This window comes from Chaetodon trifascialis, chromosome 3 (genome assembly GCF_039877785.1).
Source record: "Chaetodon trifascialis isolate fChaTrf1 chromosome 3, fChaTrf1.hap1, whole genome shotgun sequence".
In the NCBI taxonomy this organism is placed as follows: Eukaryota; Metazoa; Chordata; class Actinopteri; order Chaetodontiformes; family Chaetodontidae; genus Chaetodon; species Chaetodon trifascialis.
Genome location: NC_092058.1, coordinates 3,356,735 through 3,368,807, shown reverse-complemented (window position 1 = coordinate 3,368,807; position 12,073 = coordinate 3,356,735). Strand labels below are relative to the sequence as shown.

The following is a 12,073-nucleotide window of genomic DNA, read 5'->3' as shown; positions in this document are numbered from 1 at the left end:
ATATCACACTCACTCAACTCCAGATAAATGCTAATGTTGCTCTGTCAGCTGATGTGTAAGTAGGTTACATGTTTGCAAACATGTTGGCCATATCAGCTTTCAGCAGACTGTATGTTCGTGCTGTCTTTCATTCTGGCCCCGAGAGATTAAAATCTGTCTTCAGAGCCATTTGAGATTTGAGAAATTAAACTTTTTGTCCCTTCCAGTCACTGGATTTCCAGTGACTGGATGACAGTTTCAGCTTAAAGCCCCCAAAGAGACAAACGCATTCCTTTGGAAGTGATGGAGAGTAGATGACGGCCAAGTTATTCTGAGTTCTCTGATATTATATAATGTTGGACTGGACAGCAGGTTTGGAGCGGAGCTGGTCCAGTCTGTGTCACTGTTGTCGGGCCAAGGACGCTGTCTGGCTGCCAGCGAGGAAACTGACCCACTTACAGTAGATCACTGCTGTGGAGGACGGGCAGGCTGCATACAACACATCCAGTATACGCAGCGCAGAGGACGATGACAGCGTCTCTGCAGTAGGCACAGGTCTGATTTATGGGCCACTCTTTGTTTTTTCCTGCTGTGAAATGATATCAGTAGTCATTGGGTTCAGTTTTATGAGGAAGTAAGCTTTTTCACGTGGAGAGGTTCTTTTTTTTTTTTTTTTTACAAAATAAAGGTGATCTTAGTAATTTTCCTTCTTAGCTTGAGATAATTAAGTAAAGAGGGATAAATGAAGTTTTTAGCCTTGCGTTAGCCATCTTCTTTAACATAAAAATGAAGGACTGACAGTCGATGGACTGCTGATCGGCTCCTGTGGCTCACAGGGGGAGAGAAAGGCTTGCAAAATGGTTGTGAAAGTAAGGGTTTGTCCTCTCTCACCCATGGATGTTGTCGCCAGCGTCTGTCGCCCAACAAACTGGGCGGGTCCCATCCCATCGAGGAAGTCGCTGAACTGTGCATCAGATGCCAGACACATGCCGCTGTAGTTCAGACTGCAGAGAGTGGAAGAGAGAGGCAGACAGACAGACAGACAGATGCTTAAACACGACCAGGCAGTTCTCATTGTACTTCAATTAGAGGAAGTGAGTCAGAGACGGAAAGATGGAGAGAGACCACGAGAGGAGAAACAGAGGCGAGATAACAACAGTCTGCAGGAGAGAGGAGGGAAAACAGTTCAGAAAATAACTGATCACTCCTGTTTCAACTTAGTTAAACTCCCAGAATTCAAAGTGGCTCCCTGAAACAAAACTCTGCTGGTGTCAGAGTTTGACCCCTGTGTCCTTATTCTGTGTGTGTTTGTGTGTGTTTGTGCAAAGGAATCAGCTCAGAGTGCTTTGATGGCAGCCTGCCAGGTATGCTACAACTGTGTGTTTGTGTGTCTATGCATGTGCGTGCGTGCGTGTGTGTGTGCATGTGTGCTCCATGGAAGGACAAATCCACCTGATGCTGATGTATATCATCAATCTGCGATGCTCGGTATGCATCCGCACTGGGACGGCTGAGCAAGCCCTGCTTCCTGTTTCTGTGTTAACAGGTGACGGCGTGCCTGCTGGAGCTCGTCCTCGCGAGACAAACGGACGTGCAGGTCGACTTCAACCCAGTTTGTCAAGAGGAAGTCAGGTGACGTCGTATAAAGAGCGAGAAAGCCTGCATGTGGATCAAATGTGGGCCGAACAAACCTGGAACCTGAAAGTCAACATTGACCCGTTATAAGTTACGTAATGTGCATCACGTACACAACAGAAGCATTAGCATTTTAAACCGTTAGCTTTTCCCAAACCTAAAAAAACTGCAACCATTTCAGATCATTAACAGCGCACACCAGCTCATCGCCTGTCCGGTCCCATTCGCTTGTTTATGTGTTGGTCTGTCGTCTCGTTTGTCTTTCTGCTCCCTGCAACCACGCTCCACCTGCACAGTTTCCACTTCCTCTAGCTCGTTAAAAACCTGCTCTCAGGATGTGTGACTGTGACAGATTCACATCTTTCCACACGAGCGGGAGTCCAATCAGCCAGAATAAGTGAAACACCTGTGGAGGTAAACAGGGCCTCCAACACTGGAAACGGAAGTTCTGCACAGGAAATTTGACTTATGCAAACAAATAAATGTTTAAGTGCTAATATGTGTGAGTTAATTTAATATAATAAATATTTAAATATTGGTGAAAACTCAATCTGTTACTGGAGAGAAGTGAAAGGCAGGCTGTAAGATAACAAACACAGCACAGATAACATTACTGCTGTGCACTGCGTCACACTTTACTGATGAGTGAACACGAGTTCTGAAGAGGGAAGAAATGAAGAAACAATGAACTGTGAACTGCTGACGACTTGGACGTTTGTAACAACTGTAACAACATTTTGTTTTGATGCGTGAAAATGGAGCCATTGCTGCTGTCTTTCATCACTCACAGTGCAGTTTATTAAAAAGTTATTTAACGCAAGAAATTGTCTGCAGCTATGGTGCTCACACAGTCTCACAGTCACTTCAGTTACATTCACTGGTGCAGGAGCTGACAGTAGAGATCAGCTTTCTTGAGCTTTGTAGAGTCACACCATTCAAAACAAAAGACATTTTTACTAAACGCAGCAGATATGATTAATTACTCTAATGATCGATTCTATTTATGTGTCCCCTGCGAGTGTGAATGCTGTCAAACATGACATATACAGAGTGGAGCCGTCATTAAAGCTGCTTGTTACACCTGTGCTTTAAATGTTAAACAAAATATTAAAGAGGCTAAATATCATATCAGCTGCACCACAGTTTCAGCCGTTGGATTTGACGGACGCTGCTTCAGGTGTGTGATAGCCGCTGTACTTAAAAGAGTATCAACCAATGCCAAGACGTTACGTTCAAGTTTGGCCTGCAGCCCTGCAGCAATCAGCTGAAGTGTCCTCTGCTGCTTGGGGTGTGTGGTTGCTGTGACACCTGCTCCATGAAAGAGGCATCGTGAGAGATGCTAATGATACAAATCCATCTCTCGTAGAAACTGTAGTAACTTACCATAAACATAGCCGTTAAGCTCGGCTTGGTGGATTGTTGCAGTATAATTTCCAGCTAAAAAGCTAACAGCTTATCACGACTCCACCAAACATGCAGGATTGCCTAATTTGCACCATTTACTGGCACTTAGCTGGTCACATCCATGCCAACACCTTCGATCTGAAACCCCATAATTTCCCCTGGTGAGTTTGATCATTACTCATAATGGCAGCCCTCTTCTTCCTCTTCCCTCTCCTTAACCTTCATTTTCCTCCTTGCTTGCCTCTACTCTCATTCTGTTTGCAGATCTTTGTTCATCTCCGCCCTGATCGACTTCAGCCGAACGTTTAAGGAAACAGGTGTGTTATTTTTTTAACCAACAGTCCTTCCTCGACCTAAATTACCCAGCCGCTTTGACTCATTGTTAAACGGAGGGAAAAAGTGCTAAAATATTTACCAGATTGTTCCAACAAAGTCACACAGAGACGCACAGCCTGACATTTAATATTAACTTCAGGGTGAGAAGCCAAACACAACAGTGCTTCCAAAATAATTTACAAGGCCGTCTCCCCTCAATACAGTTAACACACAAAATCACTTAGCTTGGATTGGTCATTTATGCAGACGTTAGGAAACATTAAATTATGCCAAGTTATTTTTATTTAATACTGATTTATACTGACTTTTCATTTGAATTTCGCCTTTGTGCTGTGTGTTCTGTGCATGTGTGGACGTCATGCTCGTACGTGCTGCAGTAAGTAAATTAAGACACATGGAATTAAATCATATTAGATTGAGAGATACTCTAATGAGGTAAAGTCCTTTGTGTGTGTGTGTGTGTGTGTGTGTGTGTGTGTGTGTGTGTGTGTGTGTGTGTGTGTGTGCAAAGGGTGCTGACATGCAATAAGCCAACAACATTAGCCAAGTGGGTATTACTGGGTGATAAAATCCTGAGCTTTAGATTATAACATCGGTGTGTGTGTGTGTGTGTGGGGTGGGGGGGGGGGGGGGGGGGGGGGGGGGGCACGTCAGGGGATTATGCTGCCGTTTGACAGAAATATGACGCTCAATGTAAACCGTGTGCTGTATGCAGAGGACACACTCAAATACTCAGCGTCCTCTGTTGTATAATATATTCTATATTCCATACTGTGTTATATAAGGCTGTTCATTAGCACTTATGTTTGCAAATGAATGTCAGGTTTTAATTTGTTAAAGTGAGTGAAGGTGAATTAATGCTTCGTTCGGGTGGCGTTCGTCAACATGACGCCGCAAACACACACTGATGAAAAACACACGTCAGCTGTGAGGGGCTGCCACAGAAAGCATCTAAAAGTCTCATCTTATGCTTGTTTTTCTTTATAAGAGGCCTGTTGTGCTGCTGCACCAGGACTAGTTTCACCCTGCAACACTACAACAGTGCAGCTCATTTATTGGTCCATGTCTTCTTCATGGATTATTAGCTGGTGATGATGTTGCCTGTGGCCTGGAAATTTTATCCGGTCTTTTTTGCACCATAACCGTGCATTAGCATGATATCGTGCCGAACAGAGCCATTAAATACACGCTCAAGTTTATGCTGCAGGATTGTCATTTTTAAACTAAGCAGTCAGACACCAAAACAGGAAGCCAGAAACAGTTTGACCAACTTTTAAACTTAATATTACTGAGTAAGGTTTCCAGGTACAGCTGAGAAATTCTGCCTGTGAATCATTTCAGGGGGAAAAAGCAACAGCTGCTGGTTAAAAATGTTATGAGAAGGTTGTGAGGCGATCGTCAAAAGTGTCTCACAAAGATTACGAATCAGTATTAAATTTAATAATTTAATAGACAAACATTTTTGAGGGCACACACTGTAACTGTAGCCTGGCGATGTGTGTTTGTTGGACTCGTGTTGTGCAGAAGTCTCAGCTTTGGTGATGGAAGCCAGGGTTCATGTCTCGTTTGAGTTTAGGCTGCAAAAACACTTTGATTGTGGAAAAGCCAAGAACTTTGAGCTCCTAATCATGAGTAATAAAGCATTAACATGCTTTAGTTGGGAAAATGAATTAAATACAGCTTGTTGTCAGTCAATGCTTTGCAGGTAGATTCACAATGAGCTCATTATATGGATTAAAATATGTTTGTGAATGCAGATTCACAGTATTTTCATGTCGCTTAGCGTTGCATATTTACTGTTAAAGTTAATTTGAACCACTTAAACCCAATCAAATGTCAAACTGACCATGTTTTCTCATGGTCACAACAGAGAAGACAATGTGTAACATGCATTACACAAATAAAGCAAACCATTCCTGCTTAGCCCGATCATCATCACCATCAGCACACACACACACACACACACACACACACACACACACACACACACACACACACACACACACACACACACACACACACACTGCCGGGTCCTGAATTGGCCAAAGCATAAATCAATAAGCTCATAAGTGTGATTGGATGGTGTTAGCTAACAAAGTGCTTATTCATGGCCGTGCATACGCAGGCACAGAGCTTTTCAATCAGCGGCTGGAGCCAAAGCGCAGACGGAAACACAGACGGGCGGCGGGACGAGCAGCGGTTTGCTGCTGCTGATTTAAATAATGTGCTGGTGCAGCTCCGTTTAATGATTCAGCTGTGGTTTCCCTCTATGTGGTGTCGCTCAGAGCATCAACAGATTCACATTTTAAGCGCTCCGTCTGACACAGTCGAGAAATAATAAAATGGTTATGTAACAGTTATCATTCAGACACTGTCTTACTTTTGAGTTCAAATTCTTTGATTGAGAAGCGGTGGTCCATAATCTATACCATCTTATCTTGTGCAGAGTCACAGGGAATGACCTGGAAGTGATGCTTGCAGAGAAACAACAGCTGTGTGGTTACTGACAAAGGTTTTGGGCACGATTTACGAGCCAGGAAGCAAATATCATGAGCATTTCAATGCCGATCATCGGGCCTTGAGTCTCCCCCAGCAGTTCATTTTGAGGGGTTGAGAGATGTTTCTCACCTCAAGGTCAGTTTGTAAGATTCTCTAACTTCCTGTCTGTCATTTACAACCTCATTTATGGTCTGTGTGCTTAGATTTAAGCAATAAAAAGGGACTTTTGGAAATGCATGATTGTCTGCAGATGCATTCAGTATCAGCAGTTTATGACTGGCCAGATATGTTAATGAACAATTCCCCATTATGTTAATAGAACACATAATCCAGGCCGTTATGTTTCCTTCAAAGCGTATTTGCAGTCTCAGATGAGCATATAAACAGAATTTCTAAGAGACGGGGATGCAATTAAGACCGTGACGGGACGGAACGTGTGATTGGTTTGTTTTTCTAGCTTCGCCCACTTGGATGAGGAGGAAGAGGAGTCAACACTGGAGGGTCTGAATGAGCGTGGAAACAGACTATGCCTTCCTCTCTCTCAGCCCTCATCATCATCAGCTTGTTCACGTGAACTTAAACGAACCAGAATCTGATGAAGGTCCTGGTGTGTGTGTCCAGCATTTACATGAAACAACTGATAACGTCTTTATTGTCTCCTTTTTTTCAGCAGCTGCATCGGTGGTCTTGATTTCAGCTAACACAAGCCGAACGCCGTTTTCATGCAGCAGCTCATAAACTGAATATCTACATGCTCCAAATATAAACAGAATATTAATATGCATGCAAACACTCAATGATGCCATCATCCTCTCTGAGTCTCCACCTCTCCTTGTTTTCCTCACTCGTCCGTTTGTCTTTAAACCCTCCCAGCCCCCATCACCCTGTCTGTCTGTCTGTCTGTCTGTCTGTCTGTCTGTCTGTCTGTCTGTCTGTCTGTCTGTCTGTCTGTCTGTCTGTCTGTCTGCTTCGTCTCGTTATGTAACTGTAGGAATTCAAGCTGGTAGCCAGGTTGGCACTAATCAGCATGTGTGTGTGTGTGTGTAAGTGCGTGTGTGTGTGCAGTAGTACTACACTAGTATTGCTGATGTCATAGCTGCTTTTCCACTGGGCTTTGCTGTATACTGTGTGTGTGTGTGTGTGTGTGTGTGTGTGTGTGTGTGTGTGTGCGTGCCATCACCCCTGCTGACTGTTTCTGTTCGATCGATGGCAGAAACATACGAGCAGGAGAAGGCGTTTAAGGAGGAAAATAAACTGGAAAGCTTCATGTGCAAAATCTTTACTGGAATTTGTTCAGAAATTGTTGGCATACGCTCCAGAAACACAGAGAGAAAAGCTTAACAAGCAGGAGCAACAAGAAAAGGTTGATATTTGTCGTGTCTATAATGTGAATTCCTGGATATTAAACATACATCTGCAGTTTTCTGGCATGGTCTGAGTAATATTTGCTCTCAAAGTGTTCTGAAGCAGCACATCACTTGACGTGATTCGGCTACGTCTGAGTCCAAAAACGTTGTAAATGCAGATGTGAAAACAATCCTTTCTCCTCGTATCTTAAGACGTTTGACTCGAGAGAGAACTTATAATGAAGCAGAAGTCCTAATTCTCCAGGAGCAGTAGAATAGGTGGTTCTTAGTGTGCGATCGATCTGGAAAATCAATGAGAGGAACAGCTGTAAAAGCCCCTTTGGAAAGTAATTGAGCACTGTCTGCTCCCTGCTGGAAAAGCCTCCCGAGGACGTAAATGAGGACTGTGGAGGCCGATTTATTTTGAAAGAGCCAATGGAGAAAAACTCCAACACTTGGCCAGCCAATGGTGCAGCTCCATCTCTCAGAAAGCCAGAGACAGACCTCTGTGTTTGTAGGACTGGCCTCACTTTCAGCACAGCCAAAATCGAAACTCCCATGCTGGCACTACAAACGCACAAGGAAGTGGAAAAGAGTTCCCGCTGTGATACATTTCAGTTCAGAGTGTGCGCACCTCTGCCGAAATGAGCTGCCATTGAAGTTTAGAAGAGAATAAAACAAGAATGTTCTATAAAGCAGCAAAATAAGGAAACCTTGGAGAGAAATTAGCTCACAGTTTTTGAAATATCCTGCTAACTGACGGACAAAGAGCTGGACCGAGCGCCCCAGAGGCCACACATGCTGGACTCTGGCTGCGGACCTTTGCTGCATGTCGTACCTCAGCTGTCCAATAAAAGGAAAAATGGCCAAAAATAATAAGAAAAAAACCTGAAATCATATCAGAGTGAGTTGGATCCAGCTGCGTCAGTGCTGATGAACCGGAGCAGGATGAGCTACTCACTTTCCCTCGGAGCCGTAGCTGTTCATGCTGTCCTCTATGGACTCGTGGCTGGCCTGGCGGACCGTCCGGCTGGGCATCTCCACAGCCAGACCCGTCTCTGTGCTCCTCTGGATGCCTCCCTTCAGCTTCCTGCCCTCCGTATCCACTGCAGGGAAGCAGACAGACACGCAAAAAGAAATTCACAAGATGCTGCTTCCAGGTTATTCACTCAAAATTTTAAATTAGGGTTTTTTTTAAAGCAGTCGTTGAGTTAAAATTGATTTTCACTGTTTTTTGTGTTGCAACACCTCAAGATCCTTTGTTTCCTGCTGTCTAAAGAGAAAAGAAGGCTCTGTATGGCTCAGAATACGCTTAAAGAAAGTGCAAAACATTGCAGCTGCAAATTACTGTGCACATACGGCACCAATTAAAACGAAAATTAAAAGAAACAGTGAAATTATGGAATGTTTTCTTTAACTTTGCTGTGAAAATTCAACAAAAGTAGAAATAAAAATCTGCTTTTTTCACACATTTCTGCATGTAAACTGTGGCTGTTTGTGTGTTTGTCCCGCAGTGACCTCATCAGTGTCAGAAAAAGGACGAGCGCAGTGATGAGAAATCACTTTAACAAGGCCAAGGACAAAAGCACTCGATCCCTCCTCAGAGCACGCACATACATCTTGTTGCAAAATAGACCACAAAATCGATGCACGCCGCACTTTATGGGACCTTTGTGTGGCTCCAAGGTGTCCTCTGTGTGTGTGTGTGTGTGTGTGTGTGTGTGTGTGTGTGTGTGTGTGTGTGTGTGTGTGTGTGTGTGTGTGTGTGTGTGTGTGTGTGTTGATGGAAGTTGAGTTTATAATGAAGTGCTCTACTCTAGCAGGAGGTCTTTGACCTTGTTTTTGGGATAGGACAGGAAAGTTGTTCTGCTTTAATAGTGAGGACACACACACACACACACACACATCTGAGCCTGAATTTAGATCATGTGACTTTTTTTGTAAAATGGTAACGCAATACTTTTCATAAGTTTTCTGACTGAATAAGTAATAAAATCCATTAAATTAGTGGACTCATGGTAAAATCTGTGTTACAGCCACAGATCAAATCCAGACATGCTCCTTTTTTTCCTCCTCAGACTCTTTCAATCACCTTAATGGAAAGAAACATGCTTTAGGGAGCCTGGCGCACACACACACACACACACACACACACACACACACACACACACACACACACACACGAGCACAGTGCCATGAAGTTAGTTCTGCAGTTATTAAAAGCGACCCAGAACGGTGCTATTTCTATCGTTCATGTGGGATGGGACGCTGGCAGATTTGGGTTAGCGCTTCTGCTTCCTGACTGGTTTCATTCGATCAGTTAACTCCTGCGTTGGTTCATGAAACACACAGCGGCACCGTCACACTGCACCAGCGCCGTCACTACAGGCCAGTGCGAAGGTCAAAACAGGCGTAATTTAATCAGTGAAGGAAATCTCTTCCTTCAGCATCGCTGTTACTGGGAGGATCTCTCGAGTTTGATGCTCAGTGCTCTCCTGTGGTTTGTGATGCATTTGATGGGGTGTCATTCTTTATGGTGAGCCCACTTTTCCTCAGCCTGTCTCTGCTACTCTGCTTATATATTTCCTTATTTTCTAAAGCTTTGATTCCGGAGAGCAGTCGTGGTTTCGTTGCTTTCCATCAAAAGTGGAAATACAGATGTAGAAGAAACAACGGTGGCAAGCAGAAAAGACAGCATAGAAGTGCAGCAAAGAGCCCTTTGGTGGAATACAGCATGCATCCACCTTAGACCACTAGGCCACAGGGACCCCCCCCCCCCCGCCCCCCACCAGGATAAATCGCTGATTGCAGCCACATCCCTTTTTGTCCTTAATCCCGATGTGGCTGGCAGAATTCCAGTCCTGTCTATGGAAACTGGTGTCTGATTTCTGGTGCAGAACGAACGAAGCCTTTTGATTCTGAGGGGTTGCCACTAAAACTTGAAATTACGTTTTCCACCTCTGAAACAGTTTCTCCATTTCAACCAACACGTTTTCTTCCCAGTTTGTCAGATACCGACACCTCTGCATCTCATTCCCTGTTAAGTGGTAGCTGCTGTGAAACACTCGCATTTTGGTTAGTTTAGGGTTCGCAACCAAAAGTACTCGCTGCCCGGTGGTTTGGTTTACAGTGGAGTTAGCTGAAAGACGCTAAAGCATAGCTTGTGCATCTGTATTAAATGGAGCGGCGGTATTTGAGGGGAATGAGACGATTTTTTTTAACCTCACCTGCAGTTGTGGGAAATAAAGTGTTAAGACATGAATTACCATCTCAAATGAGTTTGCAGCAAAGTGAAATATCCCAACTTGATTTCAGCACGACTCTGCAACAGAGCCCTAAATAACTCAGGATAGATTTGAAATACATGATGCAAAAAACTGGCTCAAAGTGCTCAAGAGTTAAAAAACAAAGCCAAGCAAGCTGCCGAACATCAGCCGCAACTGGCTCATATTTGGTCTTTAAGCTCACCGAGCTCCAACAGTCTTAATGTTACATACATGAACATATTCACCTGCATTTACACTTTTCATTTGAATTTCATTTCATTTACCTGATGCTGTCAGAGCGATTTACAATGAGTTCCAGAGGCATAAGCCTAAAACTCCTGGGATTACAAGCCGCAAAAAATGGGTCAGAATGCACATTTAATGCTCGTGAGCCCCGGTGAACAACCTGACCAACCACATAAAAACGTTTGTAGTTGTAAAACACACTTCCTAATCCTAATCTTGCCCTGCGTCTGGATTTACAAGCATCCAAATCTGCTTTACTCTCAGTCCAGCAGCCCGATGTGCACCATTGTGGTAAGAACAGTCACAAGTCATTCTCGTCTTTGGCAGCATCAATTAAACATTTAAAGGTCTGCATGAAGTCACATCTCAGACATCTCATAAAGCGTCTGTTAAAGCCTATCAACGAGCAGAAAACCCTCCACAGCCGCTGACAGACAGACATATTGTTTGTTACTTGGACTCAAATGAAACTGCTTCACTTCACGCTGCAGCATCAAGAAGCTCAGTGTGAGAGATACCAGCAGAAGATAAATCACTGCATCTAACAGAATGACATGCTTCACAGTCTGCAGGCAGTGAGAGTCTGTACAATTACCTCACCACAGCTCAGACATGTCAACTTTCTCTGACCGCTAAGAAAAGACCCAGACAGAAACGCAGGCGTTTTCACTTTTAACTGCACTTTCACGCTCTCCACAGTCAACCGGAATAATAAACACACGTTTAATTCAATAAAAAATTAACACTAAAACAGTTTTAGTGTGTGTGTGTGTGTGTGTGTGTGTGTGTGCGTGTGTGTGTGTGTAACCCGCTGTCACCTCTCGTCACCGGTGGTGAGCTGAAGCTGAGTAGAGTTACATAACTAATACAGCAGGTGGATAATGGCGGGAGACAAGTCAACCGCCGTGCCTCTCAGCGACCCTTTCATGGCGCTGATGGGATATTATCTCCATTCAATTCAATCCAGCTCAACACGCTTCATCTGCAGCGGAGTGAGAGGCAATCTTCCCAGGCCATCAAGATAAAAGATTAAAACTTAGAGGAGCGACAGTTTTTCTTATTTACAGCATTTCTACACTGCTTTCCACCTAACATTAGATCTCTCTTTGTCTCTGTCCGTCTTTCTGTTTCTGTGCTTTAAGTCGTAGTCGGCGTTATTATTTGCTCTGCCGGTCAGAAAAAAGTCCCAAAAATGTCAGGAAACTTATCTGCACATGTGCCATTTTGGGACACAGCTGAGAAAACTCTGCTGGCTTCAGGTTTTTAGTTAAGGCAGGATTAGCTCTCAGTCAGCGGTGATGCAAGCAACCTTTAATGACTAATTCAGGTTAGGTTCCTGACTCTTCAGATCTCTAATCAGCA

The 12,073-nt window shown here is 43.9% G+C and overlaps 1 protein-coding gene across 2 annotated transcripts in view; it reads right to left on the bottom strand.

Moving 5' to 3' along the window:
* The window catches only part of rims4 (regulating synaptic membrane exocytosis 4), a 341,866-nt gene that overhangs the window by 306,413 nt on the left and 23,380 nt on the right, over positions 1-12,073 (bottom strand). For both annotated transcript variants that reach the window (XR_011602037.1, XM_070958316.1), the window contains exons 2-3: positions 8,161-8,305; positions 871-983 (exon numbers count right to left, since the gene is read on the bottom strand). Coding sequence is in view for 1 of the 2 variants with exons in the window: in XM_070958316.1 (XP_070814417.1) it covers positions 871-983; positions 8,161-8,305 (258 nt within the window). In the remaining variant the exon portion in view is untranslated. The remainder of the gene's footprint in view (positions 1-870; positions 984-8,160; positions 8,306-12,073) is intronic.